The 16,587-nt window shown below is 42.4% G+C and overlaps 1 protein-coding gene across 1 annotated transcript; it reads right to left on the bottom strand.

Annotated features, from left to right (window-relative positions):
• Positions 1 to 4,574: 4,574 nt before the first annotated feature.
• On the bottom strand, positions 4,575 to 15,140 carry LOC139539352 (uncharacterized). The gene is given in 9 exon segments (XM_071342163.1): positions 4,575 to 4,910; positions 5,023 to 5,096; positions 5,170 to 5,321; positions 5,324 to 5,359; positions 5,673 to 5,810; positions 6,609 to 6,756; positions 6,938 to 7,032; positions 8,337 to 8,457; positions 15,030 to 15,140. Coding segments are annotated over 9 exon segments (1,050 nt in total). The 3' UTR covers positions 4,575 to 4,735.
• Between the last annotated feature and the right edge of the window lie 1,447 nt (positions 15,141 to 16,587).

Below are 16,587 nucleotides of genomic sequence, written 5' to 3'. Positions count from 1 at the left end.
TGTCTCTCGAGGAAGCCAAAAATAGATTTTGGCTTGGAAAAGTTGAATATTTTCAGAAGAAGTCGGGTAATTGGTTAAGGGAGGAGGATTGGAGGGAAAGAGAGAGGAGGTTGAAAAAGCAGAGGATGGGTTTGAATCTGTTAAAGAGGGTATGTCGAGGAAGATTGGTGTCAAGTTGCATTGATGGACATAGTTATGATAAAGATACATTCGGTCCAGTGGGAGTGAGATTCTTTTGGGTGGTTTCAGGTTGGGTGGAAAAGATGGTGGGTGCTGTTGAGTCAAGGAACTTAACCCGAAGTGGACTTTCTTCAAATCAGAGGGAGCAGGCGCTCCGTGCGACGCAACTTGGGTGAAGATCAGTTTCTTGCTTTGCTCTTAGGAACAGGGCATCATTGAAAGGAGTGCTTTCTGGGGTAGCGTTAAGTGTGAAGGGGGAGCAATTGAAGTTGAAGATTCACAGTGTTTGTGACGCCCACTGTTTAGTGCGACGCAGACCCGGTAGTGAGCGTGGTGAAACAGAAGAGTCACTGTCAGTCCTTTTGAGTTTTCAGTCAACAAGGTCATGTTATGATATATCAGTTATCTTGTTAGAGCGTTTGTGGCGAATGCACTGCACTGTTTCAGGTGCAACGTTTATGGTCATGTCACAGCAGTGTGTAGGAGGGAGATTCCAAGATGTGGGAAGTGTGCAGGATGGCATGGGGTAGAGGATTGTGTAGTTTCGGTGGATAAAGTTGTGTGTCAGCTGTAGGGGTGCCCATGTTGGTGGGGATCGGAAGTGTTGGGTGCGAAAGAGGCTGGTTGAGGTGGCTAGAGTCAAAGTAGTGCAGAAGGTATGCTAAGGCAGTGAAGAAAGTAGAGGAGTATGGGTCGAGGGGATTCTGAGAGTAACCCTGTGAATAGTAGAGTGGTGCCAGCACAGAGGGATAGGCCAATGAGTGATTTATGCTTCAGTAAGGTTGGGTTCTTAGTATTCGTAGCAATGGTTATCAACTGTACTGCAGAAATGGAATGGATATCACAGAAAATAGATGTTGTGGTGAAAGCGGCAGGGAAGTAATTTGGGGTCAAAGTGGAATAAGGTGATGGGATTTAATGAGTATAGGGTTAGTTGGTAGGGTAATTATTATTATATTTACATTTCTTATATAAAAAATATATATATACAGTTGAAGTCGGAAGTTTACATACACCTTAGCCAAATACATTTAAACTCAGTTTTTCACAATTCCTGACATTTAATCCTAGTAAAAATGCCCTGTCTTAGGTCAGTTAGGATCACCACTTTATTTTAAGAATGTGAAATGTCCGAATAATAGTAGAGAGAATGATTTATTTCAGATTTTATTTATTTCATCACATTCCCAGTGGGTCAGAAGTTTGCATACACTCAATTAGTATTTGGTAGCTTTGCCTTTAAATCTTTTAACTTGGGTCAAACGTTTTGGGTAGCCTTCCACAAGCTTCCCACAATAAGTTGGGTGAATTTTGGCCCATTCCTCCTGACAGAGTTGGTGAAACTGAGTCAGGTTTGTAAGGCCTCCTTGCTCGCACACGCTTTTTCAGTTCTGCCCACACATTTTCTATGGGATTGAGGTCAGGGATTTGTGATGGCCACTCCAATACCTGAACTTTGTTGTCCATCAGCCATTTTGCCACAACTTTGGAAGTATGCTTGGGGTCATTGTCCATTTGGAAGACCCATTTGCGACCAAGCTTTAACTTCCTGACTGATGTCTTGAGATGCTGCTTCAATATAACCTCATCATTTTCCTCCCTCATGATGCCATCTATTTTGTGGAGTGCAGCAGTCCCTCCTGCAGCAAAGTTCCCCCACAACAGGATGCTGCCACCCCCGTTACGATTGGGATGGTGTTCTTTGGGTTGCAAGCTTCCCCCTTTTTCCTCCAAACATAACGATGGTCATTATGGCCAAACAGTTCTATTTTTGTTTCATCAGACCAGAGGACATTTCTCCAAAAAGTACGATCTTTGTCCCCATGTGCAGTTGCAAAGCGTAGTCTGGCTTTTTTATGGCAGTTTTGGAGCAGTGGCTTCTTCCTTGCTGAGCGGCCTTTCAGGTTATGTCGATATAGGACTCGTTTTACTGTAGATACAGATACTTTTGAACCTGTTTCCTCCAGCATATTCACAAGGTCCTTTGCTGTTGTTCTGGGATTGATTAGCACTTTTCGCACCAAATTACGTTAATCTCTAGGAGACAGAACGTGTCTCCTTCCTGAGCGGTATGACGGCTGCGTGGGTCCATGGTGTTTATACTTGCATACTATTGTTTGTACAAATGAATGTGGTACCTTCAGGCATTTGGAAATTGCTCCCAAGGATGAACCAGACTTGTGGAGGTCTACAATTTTTTTTCTGAGGTCTTAGATAATTTCTTTTGATTTTCCCATTATGTCAAGCAAAGAGGCACTGAGATCCAAGGTAGGCCTTGAAATACATCTACAGGTACACCTCCAACTGACTCAAAGGATGTCAATAAGCCTATCAGAAGCTTCTAAAGCCATGGCATCATTTTATGGAATAAGTGAAATAATCAGTATGTAAACAATCAATCAGTATGTAAACAATCAAAAATTACTTGTGTCATGCAGAAAGTAGATGTCCTAACCGACTTGCCAAAACTATAGTTTGTTAGTAAGTCATTTGTGGAGTGGTTGAAAAACAAGTTTTAATGACTCCAACTTAAGTGTATGTAAACTTCCGACTTCAACTGTATATACAGTACAAGTCAAAAGTTTGGACACACTTACTTATTCTAGTTTTATTTTTATTTTTATACTATTTTCTACATTGTAGAATAATAGTGAAGACATCAAAACTATGAAATTACACATATGGAATCATTTAGTAACCAAAAAAGTGTTAAACAAATTTTAGATTCTTCAAAGTAGCCACTATTTGCCTAGATGACAGCTTTGCACACTCTTGACATTTTCTCAACCAGCTTCATCTGGAAAGCTTTTCCAAAAGTCTTGAAGGAGTTCCCACATATGCTGAGCACTTGTTGACTGCTTTTCCTTCACTCTGCAGTCCAACTCATCCCAAAACATCTCAATTGGGTTGAGGTCGGGTGATTGTGGAGGCCAGGTATTTGGTATTTTATTATGATCCCCATTAGCTGTTGCAAAAGCAGCAGCAAGTCATCTGATGCAACACTCCATCACTCTCCTTCTTGGTCAAATAGCCCTTTCACAGCCTGGAGGTGTGTTGGGTCATTGTTCTGTTGAAAAACAAATGATAGTCCCACTAAGTGCAAATCAGATGGGATGGCATATCGCTGCAGAATGCTGTGGTAGCCATGCTGGTTAAGTGTGCCTTGAATTCTAAATTAATCACTGACAATGCCACCAGCAAAGCACCCCCACACCATCATACCTCCTCCTCCATGCTTCACGGTGGGAATCACACATGTGGAGATCATCCGTTCACCTACTCTGCGTCTCACAAAGACACGGTGGTTGGAACCAAAAATCGCACATTTGGACTCATCAGACCAAAAGACAGATTTCCACCGGTCTAATGTCCATTGCTCGTGTTTCTTGGCCCAAGCAAGTCTCTTCTTATTATTGCTGTCCTTTAGTAGTGGTTTCTTTGCAGCAATTCGACCATGAAGGCCTGATTCACGCAGTCTCATCTGAACAGTTGATGTTGAGATGTGTCTGTTACTTGAACTCTGTGAAACATTTATTTGGGCTGCAATTTCTGAGGCTGGGTAACTCTAATGAACTTATCCTCTGCAGCAGATGTAACTCTGTGTCTTCCTTTCCTGTGGCGGTCCTCATGAGAGCCAGTTTCATCATAGTGCTTGATTGTTTTTGCAACTGCACTTGAAGAAACTTTCAAAGTTCTTGACATTTTCCAGATTGACTGACCTTCATGTCTTATAGTAATGATGGACTGTCATTTTCTCTTTTCTTATTTGAGCTGTTCTTAACTTTGTCTTTGACCAAATAGGGCTATCTTCTGTATACTACCCCTACCTATTCACAACACAACTGATTGGCTCAAACGCATTAAGAAGGAAAGAAATTCCACAAATTAACAAGGCACACCTGTTAATTGAAATGCATTCCAGGTGACTACCTCATGAAGCTGGTTGAGAGAATGCCAAGAGTATGCAGCGCTGTCATCAAGGTAAAAGGTGGCTACTTTGAGGAATCCAAAATATATATTTTGATTTGTCTAACACTTTTTTTGGTTACTACATGATTCCATATGTGTTATTTCATAGTTTTGATGTCTTCACTATTATTCTACTAGAAAAGAGTAAAAATAAAGAAAAACCCTGGAATGAGTAGGTGTGTCCAAACTTTTGACTGGTACTGTATATAATTGTTTTTCGGTTCCCCTTTCCCATTTTGTATCACAAAGTGTAATGGACCTATACAATAGTTCAGTTGGGGGTGCTAATGCAACATATTGGATGCCAACCACCATTAAACCTCACAGAAGAAGAAGAACACTTATGGCAGGTCAAGGCTATGGCTAGGTCACTGTAAACATGCATGTTATATTTGCCTAGGCATTTGAAATAATGTAGTAAATAGAAGAATTGAAAAGTATTTTATTTAAAATGTATGCAAATTATCACCAGTCTGTCACTGTGGTAGATGAGGTGTTTTAACTAATCATTGAAAAGTTATTTTGATGGTCAAACAACATAATAAAGATAGTTTGTTCCTCATTTCTCCATCCACATAAGGGTGGGTTAAGGTTGGGGTTGGGGAGGTTGGACCTTGTTTGGTTCAACATAGTCTGTGGTCAGAGTTGGGCAAGTGGGGTGTGGGGAGAGCAGTAACAGGCGTGTTGCCAGGAGCCCCATCTTAACACAGCTTTGAGCGTCTCTGCCCGGGAACATCCCAGCCGTTATCCCACCTGCAAGACTAAGGAGAGGGGAAAGAGGGGTGAGTGGGAAAAACCTAATTTCACCTATGAAGTCAATTAAGTATTTTTTCATTTCATGTGTTTATTCCCTGTCCCTACATATCTTCATACCAATCTCCTACTCCTGAGACATTCACTGTTTCCTCTGTGGTCTGAGCCAAAGCAGGGTAGTGGGTGGCGCATAGCTGACCCTTCGGACAAACAAAAACCATCATTATCATGGTATTCCCATCATGGTATACTATAGGTATTCCCAACCCTTACCATTGTTCCTCTCCTAGGCGGCAGGTCTCTCCACACAGTAACACTCCCATGGCTCCCAGGGTCACCACCACACAGCAGCACTGCCATGGCCCCCAGGGTCACCACCACACAGTGCGGGTGGTCCAATAGGGGGCATGTGGAACCATGGCACAGCTCAGAACCTCCTCCACAGAGCTAGTCAGCACTGCCGCCATAAGACAAGACCACATTCTCATTCATCATATGCTTATCACATACACACACTCTTAAATAATCTGTATTTCTCAACCCAATCCATGGGGACCCCCAGCCTTTCCACATCTTTGTTAAATTCCAACACTAGAAGACCTGATTCAAATGATCAAGGGCTTGATGATTAGTTGACTGATTAATAAATCAGATAGTGTTGGAATAGTTCAAATATGTGAAGTGGTTGGTGGTCCCCGAGGATGTTGATGAAAAACATACAGGCATTAGAAATGATCCAAGTATAGCATTTGCTGAAGTATTGCAGCTACCTGAAGGTTTTGGAAGGCCTAATGTATTTTTCATGGTACACAGCTCAGCCAGGTTGGGGGAGGTGTAGGCCAGGGCCTTCCAGCTGTGTGACAGGAGATGATTGTATGCCTTGTCAGAATTAGTTGGCTCATACCACACTGCAACACAAGTTTATCAGATCAGGGTCCGTATGTAGAAAGCATCTCAGAGATGGAGTGCTGTTGATACAGGATCAGTTTTGCCTTTTAAATCATAGTGAATAAGATAATATGGAGAGAGGGAGGGGATCTGATCCTAGATCAGCACTCCTACTCAGATTCTTTGTGAATGGACCCTGATCAAACAGACATGCACTGATTACCACGGCTCAGGCTAAGACCTAGATGCAGACACAGGGGGCAGATAGTACGAGTCTCAGAGTTTATTATAGTTCAAGGGGCAGGCAAAGGGTTGTAATCCAAATCAGAGTCAGGCAGGTACAGGACAGCGGGCAGGATCAGGACAGGCAGAAAGGTCAGAACTGTGAAGACTAAGACAACCAAAGACTAGAGCACAGGGAACACGCTGGTGGGACTTGATGGGACACGCCGAAGTGGCAACAGACAAACAGAATACACAGGTATTAATACACAGGGGATAATGAGGGGAGATAGGAGACACCTGGTGGGGGAGACCAGCACAAAGACAGGTGAAACAGATCAGGGTGTGACACTGATGGTGAAAAAATATGGTGATCGATCACTATTGACGACTGTCGATTGTGGTTGCCATACAGACACACGAGAGAAAACCCATGAAAGGTTTTCCTCAAACTGGGACACCTGTTTGTAGAAATATTTTGACATTCCTTCTAATTTAGTCCTGGGCAAAGTTGTTCTTATTTCAGTACTATTCTCAACAACAACAAATAATATATCAACAACAACGTGATATATGTAGACTCGTATGTCTCGTACCTGCTTCAGAAATACTCACATACTGTTCTGTGATTCGCTGGCGGTTGTGCATGTCGCCCAATCCGAGACTCAGGTCACCGTTCTCAGTCATCACAGCACAACAAGTTGCGGTCCTCTGCTCTTGAAGCCTGGCGACGCCACTGGTGCACTTAGGTAAAACAAGAAGAAGCAGCAATTTAATGTCATGCCGGAATACTATGGGAGAGGGATTCATTCTGCTTTGCATTTGGTCATAACAAACAGTTGTTACCACTCATTAAGGGCCCGCTTTAGAGTTGAAATAAGAGCACACAACACCGCTCCGCTCTTAAACTTCTTTGCATATGTACCATGTGCTGAGAGTAGTTCAGTACAGCATCACTGTGAGAGTCAGTTCCAATGGCTGAGATGAACAGAGGTCTTTGTCCCATTCTGTTCAGAGAGTCTGTTGGGAAAAACATCCCAAAAGAACTCAACATTAAAACTTCCTTAACTCAATGTAATATTTGTACACCATATCCTCATAAACAGTTGAAGTTTTGCAGATCGTGAAATTAGAACGAACCAGCAAGGTTCCTTCCTACTCCACCAAAGGCCAACAATTCCAGTATTCGTCTGTCCAAATGTGAAATATAAAAGTAGTTATGTCTCAATCAATAAACCCCTTATATTAACATAATCTGAATGTTCAATGTTCTACAGTATACAGTACAGTGTGTTTGATGTAAGCCTATGTGAAGCTTGTGTGAGTTTCTGTGAACATACCACACAAGCTATTCTGTTTTCCCCATTGCAATAAAATCCACGTTCACGCCACCTATGATTTTTTTTTTAAACAAGCCACAGTGGTATTGTACAGCAAGCATGTCACACACTGTCCATCATGCTAAAACTAAAGTGAGAAAAAATGGTGCACTCTATAAGACAAGATAAGAGGGGTTCACCTGCATTTGATGAGGAACATATGACTAGTACTCACAATTTTTGACAGTCAGAATCTTTCTCTTCCTCTTTTACGTGAAGACCAGGAACAGTCCTCTTCTTCTGCATTCATTCAGACAGTGCACAGGCTATCTGCCTGCCCAACCTGGCGCTATTATGCATGAGAGCGATATCTTTGGGAATATGAGGTTAAGGGACCTCAATGTAATGATGACACAAAAGTTCAGACGTATAAAGTAATATATATATATTTTTCTAGAACAACAATATGTCAGATCATTACCTTTTTTCACAATTTCTAATCTCTCTCTCTCTCTCTTCTCTTCTCTTCTCTTCACCCCCCCACCGGTCAATTCGTTGACCCTTTGAAGGATGAAGGGGACGTCACATCTCTTCTTCTAATACCTTTAGCACTAGAGGGGAAATTAGAAGGAAACAGAGACATAATCGTGTCACTACGGTGAAATACTGAAACTTAAAAAATGTTCTCATGTTAGTGCAACCACAAAGAGACTCTGCTAAGGAGACTTCCTGTGATGTCAGCCATGCAAGCAGCTATCTAGAGATCAGGAAATAACCGTTCAGAAAAACAACATGAGCACAGACAGACCATGAGAACCAAAAGACTAAGTGCTCAGTGAATGGGGCTCTATAGCGATACTGACAAAACACAATATCACTATCAAATACCTAAGTAAGCCAAATACATATCCAAAAAACATGGCGATTCAGCTATAGGCAACATGAAAAATCATTTTATGTTCTATTTTGAGTGGAACATCCCTTTAAGCCTAATGCATTCCTTACTTGGCCTCTGCCAGTGCAGCCTGTATAGCGTCCTCAATCGGTTGGCCGGCTGCTGCATGCTCCTCAGGGACGGGCACAGCTTATAGCAGGTCGCTCTGTAGACCCAAGGACAGAGTACCCGCTGTAGGTCAGGAGAAAGAGACAGGTATGATACATTATGAAGCAGTTGTAATACATTGTACGATTGATGACAATGTAAGATTTAAGACTCCTCGTAGTGTCTTATTATCAGCTTATAAATGATCCTGACTAAATAACAGCCATTTTGAGTCAGTTGACAAAGACAGGGTTGCCAACTCTGTATGCTGCTATCATGGTTCCTGATACAGTGGTGCCACCACAGAGACCTTGGGGAACACACACACATGCACACCAGTGCGGCAAGCAAGGTATTCAAACTGAAAAAAACTAAATTGACTGACTTTTCAGTTGTTTGTCCAAACCTTGACAGGTGGAGAGGTGTATCACCTTACTGATGGCATAGGGCAGGTCTCGTCGGGACACTTTCAGCGACGTCTTACTCTGGGCTAGGCAGTCAAGTTCTTCTGAGGACAACCCTACATGTACGCTCCCCCCTTACTATGGCCTCTAACTCTTTGGCTGTGCTGAATGAGGCAAAAATGTGATACTTAGCAACTGCCAATACTAACTATGAATAAACAAAGGATACCGGTAGAAATAACCTCAATGAAATAGTACATAAAATACTGAAGGTACATTTCTTTTTGTGACATAAACAACATGCACAACACCTTTACATCAGGAACTTTGTTAAACAAAATGGTTCTCTTTTGGACATGTTTGTTTGTGTGGCCTCTTGTACTGTACCTCACGCTGTGTGGGTAGGGAATGCCTTGGGTAATAATGGTGCTCTCTAGCGCCGCCACTGGCCTGTATTCTGCCAACGCCTGGAATACTGACGGGTGGACTCTGAAGAGACCATCTAGGGAAAATAATAAGCATGTATTTTTCAGAAATCTAGAGAAAATAAACGTACAACAACAAATTACGATAATTAACTCAAATTCAACATTTAATTGCAACATGACGCATTAGATGCATAATCTATTATGACATGTTGAGATGCCATGTTTCAGGAGTTGAGCGGAAACTCTCCTCAGCAATCTCAACTCAGAATCTCTTTGGGAAACACTGACAGCAGAATAAAGAAATCAGAATCCAGAATCGGAAAGTATTCAGACCCCTTGACTTCTTTCAAATTTTGTTACGTTACAGCCTTATTCTAAAATATATTAAATATGACAGCCCGCTTTGAGTTTGCCAAAAGGCACCTAAAGGACTCTCAGACCATGAGAAAAAAGATCCTCTGGTCTGATGAAATCAAGATCGAACTCTGTGGCCTGAATGCTAAGCGTCACATCTGGAAGAAACTTGGCACCATCCCTACGATGAAGCATGTTTGTAGCAGCATCATGCTGTGGGGATGTTTTTCAATGGCAGGGACTGGGAGACTAGTCAGGATCGAGGGAAAGGAAAAAGGAGCAATGTACAGAGAGATGCTTGATGAAAACCTGCTCCAGGGCGCTCAGACTGGGGCGAAGGTTCACCTTCCAACCGGACAACGAACCTAAGCACACAGACAAGACAATGCAGGAGTAGCTTCGGGACAAGTCTCTGAATGTCCTTGAGTGGCCCAGCCAGAGCCCGGACTTGAACCTGATCGAACATCTCTGGAGAGACCTGAAAATAGCTCTGCAGCGACGCCCTCCATCCAACCTGACAGAGCTTGAGAGGATGGGATAAACTCCCCAAATAAAGGTGTGCCAAGCTTGTAGCGTCATACCCAAGAAGAATCAAGGCTGTAATCGCTGCCAAAGCTGCTTCAACAAACCACAGAGTAAAGGGTCTGAATATGTATGTAAGTACAGACGTGGCCAAAAGTTTTGAGAATGACACAAAGTTTGCTGCTTCAGTGTCTTGAGATATTTTTGTCAGATGTTACTATGGAATATTGAAGTATAATTACAAGCATTTCATAAGTGTCAAAGGCTTTTATTGACAATTACATGAAGTTGATGCAAAGAGTTAATATTTGCAGTGTTGACCCTTCTTTTTCAAGACCTCTGCAATCCGCCCTGGCATGCTGTCAATTAACTTCTGGCCCACATGCTGACTGATGGCAGCCCATTCTTGCATAATCAATGCTTGGAGTTTGTCAGAATTTGTGGGTTTTTGTTTGTCCACCCGCCTCTTGAGGATTGACCACAAGTTCTCAATGGGATTAAGGTCTCGGGAGTTTCCTGGCCTTGGACCCAAAAGATCGATGTTTTGTTCCCTGAGCCACTTAGTTATCACTTTTGCCTTATGGCAAGGTGCTCCAGCATGCTGGAAAAGGCATTATTTGTCACCAAACTGTTCGTGGATGGTTGGGAGAAGTTGCTCTCTGAGGATGTGTTGGTACCATTCTTTATTCATGGCTGTGTTAGGCAAAATTGTGAGTAAGCCCACTCCCTTGGCTGAGAAGCAACCCCACACATGAATGGTCTCAGGATGCTTTACTGTTGGCATGACACAGGACTGATGGTAGCACTCACCTTGTCTTCTCTGGACAAGCTTTTTTCCGGATGCCCCAAACAATCGAAAAGGGGATTCGTCAGAGAAAATGACTTTACCCCAGTCCTCAGCAGTCCAAACCCTGTACCTTGCTTGCTTGTACCTTGCTTGCTTACCTCGCTTGCTGGACTTTCTTGGGCGCCCTGAAGCCTTCTTCACAACAATTGAACCGCTCTCCTTGAAGTTCTTGATGATCCGATAAATGGTTGATTTAGGTGCAATCTTACTGGCAGCAATATCCTTTCCTGTGAAGCCCTTTTTGTGCAAAGCAATGATGATGGCACGTGTTTCCTTGCAGATAACCATGGTTGACAGAGGAAGAACAATGATTCCAAGCACCACCCTCCTTTTGAAGCTTCCAGTCTGTTATTCAAACTCAATCAGCATGACAGAGTGATCTCCAGCCTTGTCCTCGTCAACACTCACACCTGTGTTAACGAGAGAATCCCTAACATGATTTCAGCTGGTCCTTTTGTAGCAGGGCTGAAATGCAATGGAAATGTTTTTTGGGGATCCAGTTAATTTGCATGGCAAAGAGGAACTTTGCAATTAATTGCAGTTCATCTGATCCCTCTTCATAACATTCTGGAGTATATGCAAATTGCCATCATACAAACTGAGGCAGCAGACTGTTAAAATTAATATTTGTGTCATTCTCAAACATTTTGGCCACGACTGTACAGGCATACTTGTAAAGTACAGGAAGTTGCCTTCATTTCATGTTGCAGAAAACAGATTTCTCAGTCTTGGATTTCCAGCATCAAAAGCAGCAGTGAGTAGTCTACCCTGTCACTGCAAGGCAAACATCCAGTTCAACCATTCAGGAGATTTCCCATGCTCCAGTTAGTTGGAACAAATTAACTCCCACCTATTGGGGCACACTCAGCAAGCAACCTACACCCCAATATCAGTTCTGTTTGCAACATTATGAAATTTGTGGAGTGATCTATGTTCTTATCGCTTTCTTATCCCACTCTATACAATAACTGATCAAAGACCCTTCTCAATAAGCTATATGTAAAGTTAATTATTGAATTGTTCATACTTATCGATATAAAGTCATAATGGTAGAGCAAAACACAGTCAACCGTGTAACTTAATGGAACAACCCCTTGAAAAGAAGTGAGGAATGGGCTCTGTCAAAGATAAGGTCACATACTGTATAAGGTTCACACAAAAAAGGCCTTAGACAATAACAATAACAACAGCAATGATTCAATACCAAAGTAACTCACAATCCCAATATGCTGCTATGTAACAGACATGAGAATGTCTTTCAGGAATGTCTTTCAGGATCTGAGTCAATAGTTGACATTACAATTCCTTAAGATTTAAGGCATACTCGTTCATTCATCACTAACATATTATAAAAATGACACCAGGCATTCCATTTCCCATAATTCACATCAGCTCATTATGAAGTAAACCTTGTCTCCAACAATGCTGAAGAAATCGTTACCTTCCCCAGCATGTGAGAAATTAGAAACTGAGGAATGACAGCCGTTTTGCCCAGAAAAGTGAGTGAACTTTGACCCAGCCATGCTTTTTGTTGACACAGCTTGCCTGACTTTACCATAGAACTCTCTGGCCTCGATCTTTGATGGATTCACCCAGTCTCACTGAGTTTGCGCAAGTGGGAATTAACATTTTCATATAAGAATAAGACCAGAAAACTGTACTGTATGTAGAAATATAGATCCATCATTATCAATGCAAAGAGTTGTACAATTCAACTAAGGGCAGAACTTTTCATACCATAAAATTCAATATATGATGACATGGACAGATGAGTAATGAAATAAAAAAAACAGGAAAAAAGGGGTAATGTAATCAAAGTTGAATATGTCTTACATACAGTGTAGTTTAGTTCAGGGGTCACCAACCTTTTCTGAGTCAAGTCAAAAAGCAAGCCGAGATCTGCCGCTCAGATTCTTTTTAAACATAACTTAAAAAATGTAACATTAACCTAAAAAAAATAAGTTATGTAAGATTGAGCTTTGTGCAGTAGGCCAAATACATGATCACAGCATATTGGCTATATGCCTGGCCTGCCAATATTGTTTTTCTCAGACAATATTATATTTCAAAACTCGAGCTTTGATTACAAAATAGATCAGTTGGTGTTGCATAATAATTTGTTTATTTTTATTTTATTGGACTGATGGTACCTGCATCTGGTTTCAAGACAACTGGGAACTCAGAAAAAACGAGATCAAATCATGATGTCAGTGATCTTCAGGTCGGAAAGTCAGAGGTCTAGAAAGAAGCCAGAGTTTCCGACTTGGAATTCCGAGTTGGGTGACTCTTCAAAATTATTTTCCCCAGTCGGATTTCGTTTTGTTACAGAGTTCCCAGTTGTCGTGAACGCACTGAAGTCGGGAAGTCTGAGATTTCCGAGTTCACAGTTGTTTAGAACCCAGCATTAGTCTCAGAGGAGGGAGGGAAAGAAATGCAGAGGGTCCGCCTCTCACAGCTCTCTTTCTTTCCTCCTTGTGGGCTGCCTTGTGAGACTGACTAGAGAGAGGGGACACGTCTTTCACCTGATTGCGAAACTCGAGTAGCACCACATCTGCCTCATGCACACATTGATGTTGTTCCTATGACCAGAGAAAGTGAAATATTCCTCGATATTAAAATAGACACGACGAACTGCTAATAATAATACAAACGCTAGGATATCAATACACTTGGCTACTCATTCATTGCAGCTGCAGCGCGAGTGGAAGAGTGGAAGTAGTAGAGAAGCGCATTTTATATTTTGTAACAGTGCTGAATATTTTTTCATAAAAACAGCAGCTCTTTGCTGTATAATTTGACTGTCTCTCTGTGGTCATGGTTTTAAAAGTTATTACATGTTACGTAGGCTAGTAATAAATGTTGATGTGGCCGGGGTCGTGGAAGCTCTATAAGTACGGTGATTTGAGCTATCCGATTAGCCAGCGAAGTATAGACGCACTCGATTTAACCACAGATCTCCCTGTCCGCCTGGTATGGAATGGACGGATTTTGTATTTTCTCACAAATTAAATGGTTCAAAATGGGAACACTTTGCTTACCTGGTGCACAGGGTATCTCAAACAAGTGCACATACGGCCAATAATGCAGCACGAAAACAAAAAAAGGGTTAGGGTTAGCAGATACAACACCACCTGAAAGTGTCAATTAATTAACTTTATTTGACAAATTGAAAATACATTTTCTTCTCTCTTTCACTTAAATGCCCTCCAATTCACCTTTGGGAGTGGGTGAGAGGTTGTGTGATGGCGCTAGGAGTTAAACACAAAAAATAAAATAAACAAATATGCCATTTAGCAGATGCTTTTATGCAAAGCGTCTGCTAAATGCATACATTTTATGTATGGGTGGTCCCGGGAATCGAACCCACTAGAGGAAGGAGGAAGGCCCTAAAAATTGTCCAAGACTCCAGCCATCCTAGTAATAGACTATTCTCTCTGCTACCAAATGGCAAGTGGTACCGGAGCGCCAAGTCTAGGTCCAAGAGACTTCTAAACAGCTTCTACCCCCAAGCCATAAGAGTCCTGAACATCTAATCAAATGGCTACTCAGACTATTTGCATTGCCCCCCCCCTACACTGCTGCTACTCTTTGTTATTATCTATGCATCGTCACTTTAATAATTCTACCTACACAACTTGTAGACTTGTTTACGTGCTGCTGTGCGGTTTGCTGATAACCTTATTTTGCTACCTGCCAACTTTACGGCTTTTACTTTTTAATTACCATTTTATATTTGTATTTTTTCCCTTACTCTACTTTTTTCATGAAACTTTTTTACCCCGGAAGCTTTATCTGGACGTGGTTCGTCAGGACCTCCACCAGCCGAAGCTAAGTAGTAATATTAACATTATGCCTTCTAATTGCAGTCGCTGTACTCATAATATACAGGAGAACGATCGCCTTATGGCGAGGATAGCTGTGCTGCAAGCCCAGCTTCAGACGCAATCGTTAGGCAAGGGTAATTTAAGTGTAGGAAAGGATGAAACGGCGTCTGTGCCACCAATAAGTACAGATAGTAGTCGGACAGCCGGACAACTTTCTCATGGTTTCTGGAGGGAAATGCTGTAGGAATACTCAACCGGTGTCGCTCATTCAGCCGACAGAAACTTTCAACCGGTTCTCATCATTAAGCATCGGGTCGGAGTCAGAGGCCGAGCCTTCTCTGTTCTCTCCTCCCGTTACGGGGTCTGAGATGCGGAAGACTTCCACCATTAGCTCTGACAAATTGAAAACCCTAGTCATTGGTGACTCCATTGCCCGCAGTATTAGACTTAAAACGAATCATCCTGCGATCATACACTGTTTACCAGGGGGCAGGGCTACCGACGTTAAGGCTAATCTGAAGATGGTGCTGGCTAAGGCTAAAACTGGCGAGTGTAGAGAGTATAGGGATATTGTTATCCACGTTTGCACCAACGATGTTAGGATGAAACAGTCAGAGGTTACCAAGCGCAACATAGCTTCAGCGTGAAAATCAGCGAGAAAGATGTGTCCTCATCGAGTGATTGTCTCTGGCCCCCTCCCAGTTAGCGGGAGTGATGAGCTCTACAGCAGTCTCACAACTCAATCGCTGGTTGAAAACTGTTTTCTGCCTCTTAGAAAAGATAGAATTTGTAGATAATTGGCCCTCTTTCTGGGACTCACCCACAAACAGGACCAAGCCTGGCCTGCTGAGGAGTGACGGACTCCATCCTAGCTGGATGGGTGCTCTCATCTTATCTACGAACATAGACAGGGCTCTAACTCCCCTACCTCCACAATGAGATAAGGTGCAGGCCAGGCAGCAGGCTGTTAGCCAGCCTGCCAGCTTAGTGGAGTCTGCCACTAGCAGTCAGTGTAGTCAGCTTAGCTATCTCCATTGAGACCGTGTCTGTGCCTCGATCTAGGTTCGGTGTGGCGGTGTTCGCCTCAGCAATCTCACTGGAATAAAGACCTCCATTCCAGTCATTATTGAAAGAGATTGTGATACCTCACATCTCAAAATAGGGCTACTTAATGTTAGATCCCTCACTTCCAAGGAAGTTATAGTCAATGAATTAATCACTGATCATAATCTTGATGTGATTGGCCTGACTGAAATATAGCTTAAGCCTGATGAATTTACTGTGTTAAATGAGGCCTCTCCTCCTGGTTACACTAGTGACCATATCCCCCGCGCATCCCGCAAAGGCGGAGGTGTTGCTAACAATTCCGATAGCAAATTTCAATTTACAAAAAGAAAATGACTGCGTTTTCGTCTTTTGAGCTTCCAGTCATGAAATCTATGCATCATACTCAATAATTTTTTATAGCTACTGTTTACAGGCCTCTTGGGCCTTATACAGTGTTCCTCACCGAGTTCCCTGAATTCCTATAGGATCTTGTAGTCATGACAGATAATATTCAAATTTTTGGTGACTTTAATATTCACATGGAAAAGTTGATAGACCCACTCCAAAAAGCTTTCGGAGCCATCATCAACTCAGTGGGTTTTGTCCAACATGTCTCCAGACCTACTCACTGCCACAGTCATACCCTGGACCTAGTTTTGTCCCGTGGAATAAATGTTGTGGATCTTAATCTCTTGTGGCTGTAGGGGCAGTATTGAGTAGCTTGGAGGAAAGGTGCACAGAGGTGCCCAGAGTAAACGGCCTGCTCCTCAGTCATAGTTGCTAATATA

This window comes from Salvelinus alpinus, chromosome 15 (assembly GCF_045679555.1).
Source record: "Salvelinus alpinus chromosome 15, SLU_Salpinus.1, whole genome shotgun sequence".
In the NCBI taxonomy this organism is placed as follows: Eukaryota; Metazoa; Chordata; class Actinopteri; order Salmoniformes; family Salmonidae; genus Salvelinus; species Salvelinus alpinus.
This window is presented reverse-complemented; position numbering and strand designations above follow the sequence as displayed.